Below are 22,048 nucleotides of genomic sequence, written 5' to 3' on the forward strand. Positions count from 1 at the left end.
CACATATGTGACGCTGTGACTGAGCTAAGAAGCTCCATCTCTCAGCTTTCTCTACAGTTCTGCATCTCAGCAGGACTCATCAGCTTGAGCACATAATTGCTCATTGTATCTGTTGGGCTGAACCTGCTGTTGGCACCTGTCTGTATAGTTGTCTGGATTTTTAAAAAAGCCTCTCCATGGTAATATAATTCACAGTATGCTCTGCAGGACTACAGGATCAAAAAACCTTCATTCAGCCCTTGAAACATATGACGATAAGCAGCATTTCTTACAGCAGTATTAGTGCTTATGACACTAGTTTATGATTCTAGAGAGCAATTATGGAAACACATTCCCTGCCCTTAGGAGCTTACAATCTCAACATAATATATTTTACAGAAGAGATCAACATACAAAAAGCAGAATAATTGTTTTCTTACTTTCAGTGCAAGCCTTGCTAACATAAGGGATTTTGAAGAAAGCAAGGAGTTAAAGGAGTTATTGTAAATTAAAATGAAAGGTGATGAACAGAGTGATAACTTCAGGAATTATTTTTAAGAGTGTCTCAAAGAAATAAGGTTATAGAAGGGACCTGAAGCAAGATGGAGAACAAATGCATTATATAGAAGATGCAGGACCAAGAATCATTCATGACTGGGAGCTCAGAAAAATAGGAATACAGTGTAGCAACAGAAAATAGATTTTAATGTATTTACTTATCCATATTACTGACGTTGTGAACACTGACCATGGCTCTGTTGCACTAAGCTTGCTTGATGCCTGGATATGTGACAGAGCACCCCAGTTTCTAGTGATTTCAGTGAGAGATATAGCAGTGTAACTCCTTTGAAAAGCAGGCTGCAGACTTTTATTAGCTGAAGGCCAAGGTCAAAACTCATGCATATATTTGCATGAATAAATGCAGAAACAGTATGCCCAAATGCTAGTATGAATTTTTTCACACAGTAACTACAGCTTATGCTCGCTTGAAAGTATTTTCCTGTGCATCAACAAAATAGCCATTTATAAGAAGTAAGGAAAATATTACGGACTGTGGTTTTCAAAAAGGACTCATTGAGCAGCAGAGGGCTAAATGGTAATAGGAAATATAAAAGAAAGAGCATAGGCGATAGCATCCCTTCACCCCTGTGGTTGACTTAAGAGTGATTAATAGTAGTAGAAAACCTAAAGATATAAATTGGAGTAATTCCATCTACCTACACAAGTAAATTCTTAACAACATCGTATTTCTGCAGTACTTCTCCCTGCAGATGTTTAGTATTTTAGGAGCTAGGCCACAGATATCTCAGCTCTTCAAATTTATTAATACTCTGTGGAGATTAATTTGGCCAGAACAAATTGATGAATATAAGCAACTTAAAGGATTGCTTGATGTCTAGCTGCTCTCTCTTTCATTTCTTTACCTTCCCTTTAAATGTCTTGGTAGTTGTTTCTGCGCCTGCAACGTCCGTAATGATAAAGGAGGTAGAGTAGTACAAGGTCAAAAATGAACAACAAGCCAACAGCAACATCAAATCCAATAAAAATATCTGTGAAGGAAAAACCATAAAGGAAAAGTTAATGAAAGTTAATGAAAGACATACATGTATATAATTTTATATATAATTTGTATGTAGATTTAGGTAGTGAGGTAGGCTAATTACAGATACGTCCAATGGAGATACGGTTACATTTTTTTCATATTGCTGGCAAGATCACATGGCCTGCATTTATTGACATATGCAACATAAGTATAAAATCATATACTTCAGTACCAGAAATGCATAGATACCTTCTTGTGCACAGGTAAATCTTACTCCTAGGTTTTCACAGGGCAAGAGGGACCATGTGAAGTTTCATCAGGGATTAGCAAAACACTGAATATATGCAGGAAGGAGGAAATACTGGAACTGTTGGAACATAGCATGTATTGCCTTGCCTTTCACTTCCCTCCTGGAAATAATATTCACACACTCTGTGTGTACAGTGGAGGTTAAGTTATCCTCAATAAATTGTACATGTCCCAGAAATACAGATGCATCAGTCTTACTATGCATGTGCAAGGCATTTTTGCTTTGCATCTACAGAAGGTCTGGTGCATCGAACGTGCATAGGACTCCTTGCATAGCACCCACACCCATACTCCTGTCGGATGTGTTCAACAAGCTGAGCTCTGGTTTTGGCCATGGCCTTTAGGTAGCTGCTTATGTGAGTGTGCTAATAATAGCACTGCTTTCACGCTGGTGGGCAAGTCTCCTCTTCACGTTTATAGAGATATTTAATTTCTGTCATCTTTCCCTGCCCATGGTAAATATGGTCTACACTTGTTAAAGGGAGATGCATCTATTTTGTGAAAGGTACAAAGTTTGGCATCATTGATACAATTTCTGCCTCCATGTCTTATATAGAAAATACAGAGCTGTTATACTACCTTTCGTTTTGTCTTTCTTCCCGCATTCTTTTGACCAATTTTCTGTAATCACAGGAGAAACTAGTTCAGCAAACTTCTCAAGCGGACAAGAAGAGGTGCATCCTGGCAGAGTGAGTAGGTAAGGATCCTCTGAAGAGTCATTCCGATAATGCATTTCAATGCTGTATCGCCTGATTAACAACATTGAAAAGTGGGGTTTTTTTAAAAAAGTTCTTAAATGGAAGGTTTCTTATTTAGAGACAGAACGTTGGAAATAGGCTCTAACATCCTATTCTAGAACCTGTTATTCAAGAATGGAGACTTTGTGGAAGACATCTGCAAAGCCCACTGCCAAAGCTGGTTATGTTACTGCACAGATCACCAGTCAGCTCCAAAGGTGCTGAACACTCCTTGAATGGCAACAGTACCAGGCTCTTCAAAGCCTACTGCTTTATCTTGGGATTTATGAAATGTCTTGGACATGATCTTGCTATCACTTGAAGAATCAGGAAAATTTATTTTTCCATTTACTTCCAGCTGATAAAGCCTGTTTTCTTCTTCCTGTCTTCCAAAGCACACAAATACATGCACAACCAGCAAATGTAATTTTTCCTAGTTTTAATATAATGTTGTGCTTGCGGACTGCTCAGTGAAATATCAGTTTAAAACAAATTTCTATCTTCTCACAGTATTTAAAAGGAAAATGATTTTAGGGAAGGGGGAACCAAATTCCAAACACTCCTTGTTCTTGCATAGATAAGAAGATACTTGCCCACTGCTTTCTTGGTAGAGTTCAAAAAACTGGCAAGCAGCGTATGGTGGCAGTTTTCCATTGAAAATATTGAGAGCCATCTGCAGGGCCCCAACTGTGGTGTCATGCTATTGGGGGAAAAAAATAAAAAATCCATCCTTGTAAGTCAGTTAAGTCAACTACCATTTATCCAGGGTAATGAGACAAGAGTAGAGAGGGAGTGGAAATCAAGACAAAACAAGACCTGTGTAAATTTCACCATAAAATACATTCAGTATATTCAACATTGGGAAAAGCATGTTAACAGATTACTACAGACAGAAGGGGGCATTTCCAAAGAGTTACTGCAGGATATAGTAACTGGCCATCTGCCAGTATTGTGGAGGCAGAGATACTGGGAGAAAGCAGGATGTGGACTGAGAAATAAATCGAATTTTTCAGTACATTTTGATACTCTTTCCTTCAGGAATGTTTTTGGGTCCAAGGTCAGATTAAGGCAGTCTAAGGTAGCATATCCTATGGAATTTCAAGTGAAAATACAAGTACTTTGTTTTAGATAGTATACCAGACAAAGAGTTGCATACAAAGACTATTCGTGCCTCCACACACTCTCCAGAACTTTTAAAATTATTATTCCTTCTGTTTGGACTTACACAGTAAAATCTCAGTTTGGCTTCTATTTTGATGGAATCACCCACCCACCTGCAGCCTCTTCCTCTTCCCATTATCCCTCCTCTTGCAGTTTATCTCAGGAGGAGGAGCTGAAGGAAGCCCAAACACCTTGATACCTACATTTTGCAAGAGTCTTTATATACATATTTGCTAGGCTTATTTATATTATAGTCTAACAGCTACCTTTCAATTATTATTATTTAGGATCTGGAACTTTCTAGACTGATCAGTTTCAAAAATAAGAGTGCACTTGGCCTCGAGATATTGAAGTAGCATTGAAAATTCTGGATGCACTTCTTCCTTTTCAGAAAGAATATAGTAGGGCTAGAAAATGTGGAGAAAAGGCAGCAAGAAAGATTTAAGATATTGAGTCATTTCTATTTGAGGAAATATTAAATAGAGTAGGACTCTGTCTTGGAAAAGGAAAGTGGAAGAGGTGTGACAGAAAATAGTAAATTCATGGGTGACCCATGAAAAGCAAATGAAGAATGACTATTCCCTTTTTCTCACAACAGAAATGCTTGGAAGAAGCTAAATCAGTAACAAGCTTAAAAAAAAATAAGGAAGTACTTTTTTCTTTTAACACACAAGTCATTGCCTCAGGATGTTGCAGAGACCAACAGTATAAATACATTTTAAAAGTGATTATAGAAATTGATGGAAGCAAGTCTGTCAGGACTATTAAACAGACCAACATAGATTCTATCTCAGGAAGTCCCTAAGCCACGGGTTGCTGGAAGGATGTAGCAGAGGAAGCACCGAACCGTGCTGGCATTATTCTCACATTCTTCCCTGCCGCTGGCCATTGTTAGAGACAGGATAATGAATGAGCTAAGTGGATCTTGGTCTGACCCAAATGGCCCTCTTCATCCCCTAAAATAATAATAAAAAGAATCCGTAGGTGTATCATCCGTTTCTAAGCAGAGGAAGGGTTTGGAAGTCCAGCTGAAGTTCTGCTGTGTGCCAGCACCTCTGGGTTCGGAGCACTTAAGGAAAGATGCAACTTACACAAACTGCACCATTAAGTTGCAGAAAAAAATGGATGATACAATACATAGATTTTTTTACCAAGTACAGTTTGATTGAAACTGAGGTGTGAACTGCGCTCCTGCTGTGTTCTTGTACTGATTGGTTTTCAGCTTGTTAGCTGAATTGAACTGTATTATATTATTCTTTCATTTAACTTACAGGGAGTAATTATTCTCTTTAAGGGTCTTTTACTAGTAAAATCATAGCAAGATTTATAAAAGATAGAATACTCACTGCAGAGTAGACCTCCATTTTTCTTTGTCTTGAAGAATTGGCAGCTTGTTTAATACTATTTAAAATAATATTCACAAGGACACCTTAAAAAGAATGGAACAAGGAAGATGAAAATGAACATGGTTGCGTGAGGCAGGTATATTATCCATGTACCTATCCATGTACCATCCTCCTGCAGCACTGGAATATGAAATTTTGAATCTCGGACTATGAAGATTAGTGTCAGGGCGAAAACAGAAGCATGTCTTATGATGGATTCAAAATGCATCTCAGAGAAATTTACATTAAAAAACCCCCTATTTGTTCCATTATCTCATCCATGCAAATATCATCATTCAGCACATATTTTCATGCTTAATATGTTGTACAATGTAAATAGTTACAAATCAGGATTGTGTATGAATGATTTTGCAGGAGTAGGGTGACAGATGTTGCATGCTGTCATAAGAAGTATTGTCTCTTCCTTTCTGAGAGTTATGCATTTTTTGATTTACCTCCTTGTAGTCGTGACTTCTCTTCTGTTTTATAAAGCCCAAATAGTGATAATAAGGACAATTCTGCCAGTTTTTCCATCTTGTTGATTACATCTTTGGTGGCCCATACAGGGAGAGTATAATTGTGAATATCCTAGTGATAAAGGAAAAAAAATGTGTTTTTCTTCCACTGGTTTCCATCATCCTATTGCCCAGCCTCACACTATTACATTTGGACTCTGAGGCTGTGCTGCAGTTCTTGCCCAGTGTGGTTTCACTCATCATCATGCCCTGAAATACACTTTGTGGGAATGGGGATCAACCTGAAGTGGGTGAATGGGGAGAGGGGAAAGACCTGTGTGAAGGGGATCCCTTGTATCTATAATGTCTTCTTGCTCTAGGGACATATGGCTTTGGTTTTGCTAGTGTGAAAAGTTGCAGACATATCTTACCCTCTTCCTTTCCTCTGGGTCTTCAGGGTATAACCTAGCTCCAACTTTTCCCGCCTTTTCCATAGAGTTGTCCAGATACCAGTTCTATCACTGGCCATATACAGACAAGTGTCACTCGCCAGTCATGTAAGAGTGACAGTGTCTTGTAGTGTTTAAGTGCCTCAGAGTGTAGAGGATATGTTCAACAGCCTTCATGTGCTGCTGCTAATAACTGGGGCCAAATGGAAACATCCATGCTTGGGGCCCATCGGATTTTATTCACTGGTAACAATCGTCATCTCCTACTTTTCTACCTGATAGATCCCAATCTTACCTCTCGTTTTCATCATCTAAGTATTTTGATGTTTACCTGTTGATAGGTTAAAGCAAATAATTTAATTTTCCTGTTAAAATTCATAAATATGTCCTAGGCAGCATGCTCAAATAATTCTACAGCAGCATATTAGGAAGGAAAATGAGGGAATAAAGGGAATGGATGTCAGTACTAATGCTTCAGTATAAAACATCAATTGGAAACAACAGTTTCCCAAGCTGTAAATCATGTTTTGGGGTTATCTTTTACCAATGCACTAGATTAGAATTTATGTACAATTTAAAAAAACCGAACAGAAATCCAGGAGAGAAGGCAACTCATTCCTACAAAACTGCATTGCCCTGGTTTAATTACCTCACAGTGTAGAGTATCATATGTATTCCAGAGCTGGAAATTGTCCAGTATTTTGAGATTATTTAATTCAAGTCCTGTGTTAACTGCCATTGTTTGTAAAAAATCCTGGGGGAAAAAAATTAAGAGTATACCACAAATACTCAATGCACATGGAACATATATCTATACATATGCATATAGATTCATTAGCACCCACCCAGCCTGGCAACACAGTAGTGTTTAATTGTACTCAAGTGAAAACATTGTAGTAGAAGATTTTGGTTGCAGATTTCATTTTATAACCACTTCAAGGTACTGATCTTTATTTCAGACACTGCTTTGTCTCAGCCCTGCTGTGGATTAGTCTGGTGCTCTCTCTGCTACACTCTTCTCTCCCTTTGCTGCACTTTTCTCTCCTGGTGCTCCAGAAAGCCACATCAATCACCTCAAGCTTTCAGATATAAGGAGAGGAAGGCACTAAGGGAAAAGGCACATGATAAGAAAATATGAGGAAAACCAGAAAATTAAAGAGAGCTGAGACAAATTTTCAGGATGAGGTGAAAAGAAATTGGAAAGGAAACTGGGTTATCCTTCTGCCATTGAAAGGGATCTGAATATCTAATAGTTCCACAACAGTTCCATAGGGATTCTTGCTATGTGCTGCCACAGAAGAATAAAGGGACTCCTTAATATGCCTTACTCCCACATCACCTGTTTCATACTCATAGCTGGGAGAGAGGATAGCTAATTCACCTCCCATTGCAGGTGAGTGAGACTGGCCAGAGTAGCTGAGCTAGCAGGAAATTAGCAATAAACCAAGAAAGGCAAATGTTGGGTTTAGCCCAAGCAGCAATCCTGACGTGACTTTGGGAGAATGTGTACAGGTGCAGTCAGGGTATGAGGAACACGAGGCCCCTGCTTTATTTGCACAGCAGTGCTATTACAAAGTGCATAGTAAACAAACAGGAGAACAGCAGTAACCACTGTCTAGAGCAATTTTTATCCACAAGAATATGGTTGCTTGAGGCAGGTATCCCACCCACATACTCACATCCTGTGGCAGCACTGGAATAGGAAATTTTGAATCCCTGACTGTGAAGGTCTGTGTCAGGGCCAAAACAGAAGTGGTTCTTGTGGTGGATCCAAAATGTATCTCAGAGAAATTGACTCAAGTCAGAGTGTTCGCCTGGTTGCGCTTGCTTTAGTTCTCTGGTGTAGCGTCAACTTCAGAAGGTCACAGCAGGAAGGCAGAAACCTTCCCAAGTTCCTGATTTATCAGATTTTTTAGAATTGGTTTGGTGCTACCCTGTAAAACTGGAAATAGCTGTGTCCAGAAAATTCTTCTCCCTTCAGATCATGGAACTTTAATTATATGCGGCTCTAAATAGTCTCAGAAAATTAATGTTAAATTCACATTTTAAAAGTTTAATATAGAAAAGTGTGAGAAATGCGTAAACATATCAAACATACTTTTTGATCATATTGGCCTAAATTTCTGATTTTAAGAGAGTACTCAGGGTTTGGGAATTTTTTGCAATTACTTATTTTTGCATCTTAACAAAAGAAAGCAGTGCTATTCCGTAACTTCTTAATTTTCATTACTTTCCTTCTTAGATTTTATTTCCCTTTTATTTTGCCTTACCATATATGGTTGTATTCTATTTTGAAATTCACTAGATGTTTGAGTTTCATTCTGAAGTTTATCAAAACGCGGACAGTCAGGCAGAGGAAAATGCAGCCTCTGAAATGAGAAAAGTAAAACTTAGAATAGTTCTAGAATTAATCAACATACCTCTAGTTTTATTACTACTGAGTTTGTTGGTGTAATGTTGTTAGATTTATGGCTGTGCTACTGCTACTTCGTAATGGTTTGTTTGGGTACCTTATTCATGTTAACATAAGCAAGGGACTGTGGTAAGTTGACTTTTCAATGGCTACTTGTGTCTAGGATAGCTTGACTTCCCTCAGTTTAACTGATTTTGGCAAAAAACAGTTATGCACGTCTGTTGGGGGATTGCTTTGAGAAATGAATCAGGATCCATGATCAGGAATTTTATGAAGCTACCATTTCCCTCTTCATTTCTGAATCCTCACAGATGCAGCTTGACTCCACCTGGTACTGGAATCTGAATTCCTTCTGCATTTACACATCCTGCTTTTATCTCTTTGGATGTAAGCAGCATGTTATGGTAAGCAGTTTAAGTACCACTTAATGGACAGAACTCAAAAGGAGAGTAACAAATGAATTGTACTCCTCAAATATCAAAAGCTATGAGCCTAATGGCTCTGTTCCTGTTTAGGGGTATGGTTTACTTTTAATAACTCCAAGCATATGCATTAGGAGATCACCTGGTATTACATATTCAAGCTGAACCATGTGTAAATACGCCGCGTCCATCAGACTGTTCTCTGGCAAATGTACTTTATACCAATTGCAGAGGGACGGTGATACCTGATCCAGCATGAAGTGTCAGTAAAAAGTTATGATGAGGAAAATAAGGTGGTGCTAGCTCAGCACTTTATGTCACATCACTAGAGCATTTTTGACCCAGCGCTAATATTATGCTATAGCTGTACAAATCATGTCAAGGATCTGACTTAATATACAGCGGAGAAGTTAAGTTCAGTATCTATGGCTCATGTATGCACGAAAAGGTCTACTCTGTCTTAGGGTGAACAATGGGGATTGCATTTCCCGTGCTTCTCTTTTTGATTTATCCAAGTGAAGCTTGCCACAGCCACCATCTGACACTAGCACACTTCGGAGAGGTTCCAAGGGTGCATTTTTTTTCTGTAACAGCAGCACACTGGAGAATGAAGGCTCAAAGCTTCAGTATGAAACTGGGCAATGTTGTTTAATTACACAATATCTCTCTTGCTGTATGGCTTAACTATCCCCCTCTAGGTGTTATTAATTAAGCCACACCTTTTGGCCACATTAAGTAGTACTTGGTACTGTTGCCTGTCTGGTCTTGATAGATCTCAGTGGCTGAAGACTAAGCTGTGATCTGTTTTTTTACAGAACTGTACTTGGCCTTCATTTCCCACTTTGTGTTGCTTAGGGCTTGAAAATACCCTCAAACATCTGCTTGGTTTAACAAGGGAAAAATGTTTTTTCCAGGTGGTTTGCATATTTAACGGGAATTTTGAATTGATGCAGAGGTGTGTTTCAGGGAAACATCAATACCTACTCCTGAAGCAGCTTCAGAGGGGATGAGGTACTAGAGATTCCTACAAATGAGTCTGCCTTCTCCAAACAGGTCATATCACTGCACTATGATCTCTAGGGGCTTTGAGGTTTTATTTGGTCAAAGCTCTGACCACTTTGTTGCCTTTTCAGTTTCCTGGTGAAAGAATTTCCCCTAGTGTCCCACATTTAAATAACAGTGACAGCATTCGTTTCTGTTGAGGGACAGAGTCAAGTTTCAAGCTGAATCTCGTTGTGTCTAATCCAGTTTGGAAACCCTTTCTCTCTGCACTTGCTTTCAAGCATGTGCTCCAATCATGGAGGAATGCCAATGGGAGGCAAGTGCTGCCACCCCCTAATGACAGAGTCCATCCTCTGGTGCTGGTGACTGGACAGGCAGTTATTTAATAGTTTTTTTGTAAACATTTCCTTAAATTCAACTTCTGTCCTCAACAGCAGAAGAAAATCAGACTTTCTGTCACTACACTCTGTAACTTTTTGTCCTTGTTCAACACACTGTTCCTTACACAGTTTTTGTCACAAAAGCTAGTGAATTAAAATCTAAAGCTGAGTCAGCCAGAGAGTGCTACATACAGTAAAACTTCTACAAGACCTATTATTCAGGTAGGTTTGCTCTTCTTATGAACCACAAGGCAAGTACTAGGGTCTCATTAAATGGAGCACTGAGCATAAAAGGGCCCTTGTCTATAATTAGGGTGTCTAAGTGCTACTAGAATAGGAAAGTAATAATTGAGAGGGGATTAGAGTGGCTGGTCAAAATTCCATTCCTTGAATAAACCGTGGAACAAACTTGCCGAGGAGGGGAGGTCTGTCTAGCTGATCGATGCTTAGAAATGCACTTGTTCTGTATAAAAATGTAGGGCAACTGCCCTATAATACTGTCCAAAAGTGTCCTTGCCAGGAGAAATGTTAGAGATGTACCTTAAGGAAAATGGTAGTGCAAACCACAATTCAGGTATTCTGCAGCTGCAGAAGGAGGATTTTCATGCAGCTATTCCAGTTCACCTATGACACGCTTGTTAGCCAGTAGCAGCAGTTGATGTTTTCTATTAGATTGAACTCAAAATGAATAGTATACTTCTTTTTTTTGCCTTTTCCCTCCTTTTTTCTCTTTTTTGTTCTGAGAAATTTAAAAGAGCTATAGGAAGTGTCCAGCCAGTACTCACCCGGTCTGTTGATTTTTGCAAAATATGAACTGGAATGGGTTGCCAGAGAAGCTCAGGGTTCCAAATTTGGCTGCTGGTTGGTGGAAAGAGGCCAGAAAGGTATGACTGGGCACTCATAATGGTGCGATCATAATCTGTACTTTGGATATAAAACTGAAGATACAAGAACAAAGAGTTAAAAATAAAATGGAAACAATAAAAATGCTAACTAAATTTTACCCAGCTCATTAATCCTGGCTTTATGTTTTCAGTTTTGTGTCTTTGCACAAAGTCAAAACAGTGAAACCATAACTCAACTTTCTAGGGTCCTACTTCATTTGCATAAATGGAATTGCTAAAACATCATTGAATTTGGAACCTATCCCACAGACTGAACTAAGAAAAACAAGAAAGCATGATTTCAAAGAAGGAAGCTCTCCATCTTCTGAGATTCAGAGGAACATTGATATGTGTCGATGTGGCACTTAGGGACATAGTTTAGTGGCAGACTTGGCATCCCATGGCTGGATAAGCATTAATCTTTCAACAGGGTAGAACCCTGGACCTATTCAAAACCTGGGAGACTAGGCAGTGGAAGACTCAAACTGAATGTAGGAGCTGAAAGTTAGACTTTAGTCTATGTTTTTACCTTGACATATAAGCTTGACTTTCAAATATGTTCTTCTATTACCTTAATTTTTCCATTAATGCAATCAATATGATGTGCTTTTGTCTAGTACAAGTCCATAGTTCCACTACGCCGGAGAAATGTCCTCCATACAGTTCTGCTATATACCTCTTGCCGGTTGTATGTGCTGTTCAGAAAGTTGGAATATCTTTTCCTCGTGTACCGTCCAAGTTCATATAGCTGCTGCATTCCAGTCTGCAAGGTAAGCATACTGATGACTATTAGATTAAGGTGTCTGGAGAATCTTAAGGTAGAATTTTCTTTTCTATTTTCTTTTTTGTCTTCAGCAATCAGTTTTTAAGTGATCATTAACCATTTGTATAATATACTATATATGTTGTAGGTGATCTATAATTTTTAGCAGGAATATTTATATCTATGAAAAAATGATATGTTCTGAAATACTAAGACTCCAATATCTGCTACAGGAAAGGCAATGCATGCGATTCTATACAAATACTGTCTCCGCAGTGCTGTAGCTCTATAGACGCTCCTGGAGTTATTCATGATCAACATTGTAAAAAGTATGTCAGTTAGTGACAGTTGAGAAAGGATGATTGATAACCTAGTGTTTATTACTGTCAGTGCTCTGCTATTTGATCAACCTGATAAATTTGTGGCTTGCATTTCATGCCTTAACTAACACTCTTCTATCTTTGCCTTGGTACACCTGCGGTTGTCTTAGATTGCACACTGTCTTTTTTGTTATTCTTTTTCCAAGCTGTGAGCTGAACTTTTTAACTTCTAGCTGTCAGAGAAGTCCATTCTTACTGCTGTTGCTAAAATGACAACAGAACAGCAAAAAGATCTCAAAAAAATCTGTGCCAAAGCAGAAACTTTTTTTCTTCTTACAACATAAGCTAGGTACCAGGGGTAATTTTTTGTCTGAGTGTCTGAGTTTTACAGACCTTTCAAGCCTCACTTCAAACACTAAATACTGAACTATCTCTGATTCATGCTTCTGCATCATGATGAAGTATTGTTAGGAAATGCATTGGCCTCTCTTTGCTACAGAATTTCATATGTCAAATACAGTTAAAGAGCATGATGTTGAAATGCCGGAACAAGAAGTAGGTTCAGCGCATCCTAGTGAAACTCTGGGCTGAAAGCAGCCTTATTAGAAGACACATTGTCCCCAGAAGCAGCCTTCTCCTGCAAGACTCACAAAACAAGGGAAGTCAAATGATGGGATATGAACTCATCACCTGACCTCGTGGACACGTGCTATTCCTTTACCCTATCACAGGGCCCAGGGCTTAATGGTCATTAGACTTTCATCAATGTTAAGAGTATAGACAATGTTTAAACTTGCCATTTGCAGGCACACTACCAGGAAGTTGGAGTGTTTAGAAAGGTAGTTTTGAACAAGCTTTCAATTTAACAGTAGTTGGATGAATAATGTTGCAAAAATATATATTAATTACAGGGTTTTGCTAATAACAACTATCAGTATTTGGGATTTGCTAATGTTTCTGAGGTACACATAAAAAATCTGCCCACTTCCTGTATTAGTATCATATATAAATGATTCAAAGAAAGTCAACATACCTTGGTAAGTTGTCCAAATCCCTGGGGCCATTCACTTTCTTTGTGTAGATCAGTTGGAAAGTTTACAATTGGTGTTCGGTCACCATGTCGGAAAACCTAACATTACCAGTAAAAAGTCGAGTTAATTACTGTTAACATTCCTTTCTTACCTAGCTAGAAGTCAAACATACATTATACTTCCAGTGCCATTTTTCAAATGAAAATATTTGAGAGTTTGCAGAAACCTAGTCAAGTAGGATTGGAGTACATTCTTTACACAAAAGAATAGGTATAATTACATAGGAGTTTAGTAGGCATGAGCCTGATGATTCTTCCACCTAGAACATAAAATTAATCAGCCAAGATGTTAATGCTGAGATGACAACCTTAGCTAGGCATCTAAACAAGAAACCTGACTGAAGTTTGAACACTCAGCACCTCTGAATATTAAACCAGTTACTGATGTGCTTATATGAGGATTTAATTACTTCGGCATAGACACTTTTGAAAATTTTAGTAGCTGCTTTTTCATAGCACTATCTTTAAAAGTAGTTCCATGTACGCATGGATCTTATTTTTGATTTATCAATCATCTTAAAATATAAAGATGAGAAAGTCTAAATATTTATGTTGTTAGCTTGCTTAATATTTGTTAATATTTTTACATACATGTATGAAAACATTTTTGAAAATCTGTAAGATTTTTATTTTTGTTAAATTCTCTGAGGGCAAAAAGTGTAGTCACCTTCCTATCCTGGACACTATTCCAGCATGGTGAATATCAGTGTGATACGTTCAATCATACGATTTGTGCATCAGAAACCTCAAATGATCCTTTTTTGTATTTTTACTCCAACACACAAAGAAAGTGCCAACCCTAGATTAAATAATTCTGGAAAACTCTGAATTACTCTCCCAAAGCGTGTCATGTGTGGGCTTAGAAAAATGAAGTCCACAAAAGTTTCACTTGAATGGAAATGCTGGTATACAAGTTCAAAGGGCTCCAGATAATCTTCCAGGATGCAGATCCAAACCGTTGCAAAAGTTATCTTTGCTTGTATCAGCATTCACATAACCAACCTCATTCCTGACTTGGCAGAATAAAATGGCAATGTGGAAGCATGGTATGTTTGTTCATAAAATGACATTTGTTCCATAATACCTCACTGGTATATAGCTTGATTATAATTAGTACTCTCCATTGCTTCATTAAGCCACATCGTTCTTGCCCAAACATCAGACAGGTTAGTACATGCTAGTTAGTTTGCCACTCCCACTGGGAGGTGTTTTATGTTTATATTTTTCAAAGTAAACACAAGCAGTGTGACTTAATGTTTTAATTACAACACACACCCTTTTCATCAGCCTTCTGTACTAACGTGCACAAACCTGTGCTAGAGCAGGTACTTCAGGGATGGAAAATATAGGCAAATATAATTGGGTTTTTCCCTCTGTTCGTTTTCTACAACAGAGAGCAAGGTTTGCTAGAATAGTTGTTACCATTAGAAACACATAGAAAACTGCGTATTACCTTTTTGCTTATTATCTTTTCACTATCATCAACATATTGAACAACATGGTACTGCACAGTCTCAAGAGAAAAACAACTCTTTTTTGAGTTCAAGTCCATAAATGTTTCTGAAATATTTTATTTTTGTGTTTCTATGCAAATTTTAAATCTGTAGGTGTCTTTTATTAATAATCAGGAATCTCATTTCGTTCATTATAATAATTTCTCAGTGCAATTCCAGTGAACAGGAGAATATGTAAAGAGCTACATTGTCTGGTGATTGATTCAGTTGCGTGCAAGAAAAATGAGTGAGGAGGACTTTTGTGTCACTGCTTATTTCCCTGATGTTTTGAATGAATCCTACCTGACATACAGAGGTGTCAGGTAGGATTCATTAGCTTTTCTGGACAAGCTGATACCTCTGTAAAGAATGAAGGTTAAATTCCTAATTACAGTGTAGCTGCATACTTTCTTGTTAAATTATCCAGCTTCACAGAAAAGCATTTTTATGAGTAACTGACAGTGGCGAAAACCGACTGACATAATTAAATGACTTTTTTTTTTTAGGTAATATGTAGTAATGGATCAACACTTGGCCACTAAATATGGCCTTTTTATTAGTGAAAAATTACTGAAAATGTGTTAGATTTTGAATACTGGTTTATGATACTTTATACTTTATATGCAACATAACCCTCAGTATGTATTTCACTGTCATGACAGTCAACCTCTAAAAACTTCCAATAAGGCAGAACAGAGTAGCGTTTTACCTGAACAGAGGTGAGAGGGCAGAGAGATAAAGATCGAGAGATATTCAAGTGTATGTGGGAGCAGGAGATGTAAAAAAAAAAAAAATAGCTCTCTTTGCAACCTTAAGAGAGAGAAGCAGTGGAGGGTGTTCTCTTCTAAAGAGCAGCACGGCTTCTTTAAGTCCACACAAAATAGAAAAAAGTTCAGTTCCTTGTTTGTATTTCTGCAGCTTCGTTGCACAATGACTTACAAATATATTAACACTGAGTTGGTAGTAGCAAGAAAGAAACTAATACTTCTAAGAGCAGAACCCTGTTTTTAGAAATGGAAGGACTAAGCTTCTCAGCCAACTGATTTTTGTTTGTGCTCAAAGCTCCTTGCTTGCTACGTTTGAAAATGATCTTGCTTCAGCTGCTGGTGGAAATGAAGCAATGACCTTATGAACAACCACTCAGCCTACAAGTTGACTCATTCAGTCATAGTCAGCTACATTTTAGGAGAGATTTCTTTTTAAATTTAAAACTTTAAGAAGATCTTGTGTGGTTGAAAGTTTGTCTTTTTCATTAGAATGCCTGATACAGTTAGGGAAAAAGCCTGCCTTGCTCATCAATATGTATTTCTCAACACTCATCATTTGGATTTTGTTAAAAAGGAGTTGAGCCTTCAAAATCCATTAGAAAACATGTGTGCTGCAGCATTTATTACTCCTGGCGTTTTGATTGCCTTCCTGATCTTTCAGAAGACATAGAATATGGCAAGATGAGAGAAAAGGAACAAGGACGCATCATAAAAGGTGAAAAGACACTAGAAGTCAAGAAAGAAGGGAGGGCAAGGAGGATGTACGCAAAAAGAGCAAAGCACAGCTGTTTGGTATATTCACTTCAGCACCTTTAGCTGAAGTGCTTCACCTCGGTCTGTTCTCAAAAGCAACAGAGCGATAGTTCCCAAATACCCTCTCTTTCAACTCAAGCACAGTGTGAACCTGATGCAGCGTCTGGGTTCTCCCATTTGGTCTCTACCTTTGAGAGAGTGATCACTTCAGGGCGAAACGGCCACATGACTCAGACTTTGGCCAGCATTTGCTTCCATTGCTGTCAGGTCAAAAATCATCTTGGAGAAAAACTGGTGCAGAGGGGACAGTGAACCGAGACTGTGGCATGAGTAGTATATATAACACCTTCATTCAGAGATGCCATGAATTACAGTGAATTACGTGTCTCTGAGTAATAGTGAGCCTCTGAGAGACATTTTTATTGACAGACTCAACTTCAAACAAAAGTATTTTAAAGCCAGCAATAGGAATGAACAAACAAGAGAGAAATGGAACCAGTCGTGCTGCCACTTCAGCGCAACCATACCTGCAGAAATACTGAGCATGTTTAGTCAAAGTTTCAAATGGCTTGGCCTGATTAGACAAATAGATAATATGCTTAGTCAACACTTCCTATCCTGAGTTTGAAGACGAAAGATATGATGAAATCGCAGTACGTCACAAACCACATTTCTTTGTATATATGAGAAGTATAATGAGTGCCTGTGTGGAGGCAGAAGTTACAGGCCGGAACTTCTTTATACATAGGCAATAAATCAGTATTTCATTTCTACTTGGGTACTTGATGATCCTACATGTTTCCTATTTTATTCTCTTATGTCTCCTTTAAAATCAGTGTACAAGTATTATGGTGAAGACTGATGTTTACATGTGAAAAGAAAATTAAAATAGCATTTTGACAAATAGGCTTCAATTAAAGCTTTTCAGCCAAAAGGACTTGTGGCCAATAATCAAAATGCACAGAATCAGCACAAAGATGGAAGAGAGCAAGGCATCTTCAGAGAGCATAGCACAATTCTAGAAGTGAGCAAAAGGGAACATTTGTCTGTTTTTTCTCCCCTGCAGATGTGCTTTATATTGTGCAATTCTGGCAAGAAAGTTTAAAAAAGTCATTATGACACACATTCACAATGCAGTAATACTCTCTGGTGAAAACATAGCAACTTACAGAGTACAGCTGGAAAATGGATATTGAGTTATCTTCGAAAGATGCCTTTTAGACACACCTTGACTGAAACCATACGCTCATTATATCCCATTATACTGCTGAAATGTTCTGAGGCCAATTCCTATCCTGTTTATTGATGCTAGTGATTCTGTTCCCATGAAAATTCAATGAATTCAGAAGGCAAGATTCAATTGAACACACAGAAACGACGCCTTGAGAAAAGAGATGTGTGTTGATAATAAGATTAAAACTGTTGTAACATTTTAGGCAGTTTGGTCAGTCTGAGGACAAGTATCAGGTGTAAAAGGAAGAGAGTTAAAATAAATTTTCCTGATTATTTTAATATTAATTGTGATAGGGTACCCTATAAGTAAAGTGGAATTTTTTTTGTTTTTTGTTTTGGGGTTTTTTTTGGTAGGTGGGGACTGTGGCTGCATAGCTGTGGTAAGCAGCTGATTTTGGATAGGAAGCCTCTATCTCCACAGTGGTGAGCATTTCCTGTAACTTTCTGTAAAACCACTGCTTGTTAGAACACAATAACAGCTGCAATTCAATAGAAGTCTCCCTCCTTCTAAGAGTTCCATAGCTTGCTGACTGCCTAATTACATACTTGTGTCCAGTTTTCCCTCTTATTGAAACAATATCTAAGTCTATTGCTATACACAGAACGTTACTGGAATTAGTGTTGAGTCCCTGTTGTGTGCAGTGTGTGGTAGAGCAATAAGCCTCAGCAGGAGTAGGAACTGGTTTTTCCTGTGCACTCTGGTCTCCCTCCAAGTGGCACATCTACAGTGCAACCAATAGACAACTAGATATGAAATACTTTTTCTAGAGCTAGATGATATGTTTTGGACACAGTACTGCTGTTTGCTATCTCTGTGTGCACATAAAGTCTCAGACAGAGAAATGCAGAAGATCTTAAAATTCCTGTTTATAAATGTCAATTCCAATCGCTGGAACTTTATATTGAAAATATCCCTTTAGACTATTCTAATCAGTATACCTCTTATTAAAAAAAGAAATTAGAATGAAAAGGACTATGACACAACCTTCAAATTATTTCATTACATTAATGTCTTTTTTACCTGAGCTACTGGGGAAAGGGACACTGAAGCAGTGTCTACTTACTTTAAAATAAGAAATGGCCCAGCAAAAAAAAATAAAATACATCTCAAATCCCTACCTAAAAATGCGCTTTCCTATTTCTCAGTATACAGCTGTGCCAGTTCAGTTATTCTGAAATGGAAAATACTTTTGGTTTTGTGGTAAATTCTGTAACATCATAAGCTTCAGCTTCCAGGTAGAGAGGAGATAGGCCATAATCTCAGGCGATGCAAAAGAGTGTCCAGTAAATTAAGCTGGAACAGGTAAACTAGACCTCAGATCTCTTAACTCCTGTGCAGTATGTGTCTACCATAAACTTAAGTTGTTCAGTTAGCCTGAAATAATAACTAGGGTTAGGAGAAGAAAATTCCTTTTTATCTTCAAGTCAAGTCTTTAAACTCAGGAAGCAAAAGGGCAGCAGTAATTATTTCTAGCTAAGTCTAAAAAGAGGCAAAGCAACTGCACACCTTGTTTGATTCAACAGCCATATCAAATTCCCTTTATTCCCCGCAACAAAATAGAAAACAAATCTACTTACTGCAACCACAAACTTCAGTTCTCTTTCTGCAGTAGTCTGCTGAAGCAGAATGAGGATAATATGAATAGAAAGACCCAGGATCCTAGATGGGTTGGGAAGCTGTATCACTCCCATCCTGGCAGAAGATGAAAAAAGGCTTTGTAGCTCCAGCAGCTGCTCAGGCTGAACAGCCCCAACGTCAGACTTTACTTTCAAAAGGGGTGGAACCGCTGCCGGTGAATTTCAAATCCAAAAGGAATGTTGTGTGACTACGCAACAAATTGCATTGCCCTTTGTTTTCAAATTACTGTTTACATTCTATTTAATCAAATCATAATTCAGTTCCTTTTTCTCTGTGATATTTTTATCTTTTGGAGCGTAAGGATGAGGTTAAAATATGAAGGAGTTGCTAGGCATTCCTCTTTCAAGCTACCTGTTCTGTTCCCTCTTCTCAGGGCTTGGGATTTTTTCCGACTATAGCCTGGCTATGAGGATGAACTTGGAACCAAGAGCCAGGCCGTACTGTTTCTCTTTTGTCTTTGCTGCTCAGTTAATCCTCATTTCAGGTTCTCTCCCCTACTGTTTTCTTTCCTCTTGCACATTGTCACTGTGAAATCAGAATAATTATTTCAAGCAACACTTCATGTAGGTTGAAATTACCAGTCCCTCAAATGAAACAGTTAAATAAACCTTGCAAAAAGTACGTCCTTTAAGCTCTTTGCTGAGCAGTTATTTGCTCTTCAATTTATGGTGCTGCTTATGTTTCCCCTTGGAGACTATCTATACTTCCCCTTTTGAAGCTGCTTATGTCAAGGTTTTTTTGGCCTCAGTTCTCTATTAAATTTCTTGTGAACAAGCCCTGGAGCTCACATTTTGATTGTTACTAAGAACACTGTTTCTGACAGTAGCTCAATGGCTTTGAGAAGATTGCCCAGCTTGCCTCAGCTTGCCTCTGCTGACTTCCTCTCTATGAAGTAAGAATAACAATACTTTATTCAGGGGCTTCTGTTGGGCTCTCTGCAACAGTATTCTCTACAACAGGTATTTTTGCCATTTACCAGAAATTCTGTCTCTAGGGCCCTAAACCCCACTAAACCTCAAGCACTCTCTTCTCTGAGTTGTGTGAATGACCGTTGTGTATCTATTTCCTCGGAGAGATGGGAATGGGAGGGAGGAGGACCACAGCTGCCAAATTTCTCCATCTCTTTTGTCAATCCATGCCCAGTTTTCGGCACATGCTTGACTTTTTTTCTTCCACCACTCTTATGTCCCCACCTTCCTATTTTGGTCTCTGCTGGTGTGATTTGACCTATGCAGGAGGTGTAAAAAATTAATTCATACTTTGTAAGTATATAATACTTTGTCTTTCTGAAAATAAAATAAGCTGTTCATCTTTATTATTTAAGAGTACAGGTCATAAAATATACTTTTGTTAGAATATTCTTATATGCCTCAAAAATCAAGAAAGGGTGTTCTACTTCTTAAATTTATATAGCTTTTTTGGATCAAGGATTCCTTGTCTCTCAGAATATTTCTTGTCCTTCCTAAGCACTTGCCATGAAATTCATAACTGATTAGTTTTTTATAAGATTTGCTGGTTTACTGTGTTTCTTTGATGAGTGACTGCAAGCAATGAAGTCTCATTATTATGGAACCCTTATAGTAACTTCACTTTAGACATTAACTCTTCTTTTTTTTTTTTGTGATGCTGGATGCCATCATTCAGGAAAGTATGAAAATACGTAACAACTGCATTTTATAGAAAATCTTTGTTAACATCCCTTAAAAAATGAGATTTCAACTCAGAAATATGATAAATAGTTCTGTTTTCTGTGGCTTCACTCTTGCCCTTTCACAGGTATATTTCACTACTGAGATTTTTTTATGCCCCAAAAAATGGGCACCACAGCATCTTAAATAAATCTCTAAACATTCCAAAATGAAAGAATACCCTCATTTATGTGCCATAGTGGTTAAGACAGAGTCCTGTAGGAATCCTGCAGGTAATCTGTATGTATGTTCATAGCATGCATTTCATTTGGAAACTTCCTTGTTTGTCTTGCATTGTCCCCATTTCTACCATGCATTTGGCACCTATAAACTTATCATATGCTGGAACAATTAAATCCTTATCCTTTTTGGGAAGAGTTGCTTTGAAATAAAAAATATCATTCCTAAGTCAATCTAGTTACAATTGCCCAAGCATCATAATGCGAGTAGACCTAAAAAGTTCCAATCATCTTCATGTAATTTGGCTCATTGGCATATATTTTAATTACAAAATTATGGCATTAAGTAGAATTAGCTTATACACTATTTACCATTTTAAGTGCATATATCTGTCTTGAAGGCTTGCTGAAGCATGGCTAGTTTGGCTTTGAAGTGGACTGGTTGCAAAAGAACTCATGCTTTAATGTATGAGAGGGTTACCTAAGGTAACTTAGTCTATGAAACCGCTGGCAGCACTCATGGACCAGGCTGCTCACATGGGGAAACTACTCGGGTTCTGTCACTGGCTGAACATGCAGATCAGCACTTAGCCTAGTCTGGATTTATCTGCAAGCGTTTTTGGTTTGGTTTTTTTTGTTTGTTTGGTTGGTTTTTTTGAGCTTTCTTTTGAGCTGAAAAAGGGAAAGAAAAGAAAAATTCTGGTTTCAGTAAACAAAGTGATGCATTTTCCAAGCACTTATGACAAAAGCATAAGTGGTATAAAGGAGTTCATTTGTGACACGGGAAGAATTAACTCACTTAGGCTGGTGACAGGACATGGACCTATATCTTGCACTGCAGGAGAAAATGGCCAAAGCACAAAGTTGCTCTCCTAAGGCTCGTGGGGGGAAGCAAGTGCCTATTCAGTGTCTTCTAATAATTTCATGGTTTGTCCTAAATTTTTAATATTCACCTGGCTGCTGTATATATTCAAAAAACCAATTCCTTTGCATTCTAAATAATT

The 22,048-nt window shown here is 38.0% G+C and overlaps 1 protein-coding gene across 1 annotated transcript; it reads right to left on the reverse strand.

Moving 5' to 3' along the window:
• Nucleotides 1–1,410: 1,410 nt before the first annotated feature.
• Nucleotides 1,411–19,230, reverse strand: LOC104512455 (prostatic acid phosphatase-like). Its single transcript, XM_010155435.1, has 11 exons — nt 19,117–19,230; nt 13,236–13,331; nt 11,796–11,882; nt 11,021–11,173; nt 8,289–8,387; nt 6,668–6,772; nt 5,570–5,702; nt 5,076–5,158; nt 3,162–3,268; nt 2,411–2,580; nt 1,411–1,529 (listed from the first exon to the last, which is right to left on the reverse strand). Exons 1-11 carry the CDS (start codon nt 19,228–19,230, stop codon nt 1,411–1,413), a joined length of 1,266 nt encoding a protein of 421 aa, XP_010153737.1.
• Between the last annotated feature and the right edge of the window lie 2,818 nt (nt 19,231–22,048).

Source organism: Eurypyga helias, unplaced genomic scaffold (assembly GCF_000690775.1).
Source record: "Eurypyga helias isolate BGI_N326 unplaced genomic scaffold, ASM69077v1 scaffold31857, whole genome shotgun sequence".
NCBI lineage: Eukaryota > Metazoa > Chordata > Aves > Eurypygiformes > Eurypygidae > Eurypyga > Eurypyga helias.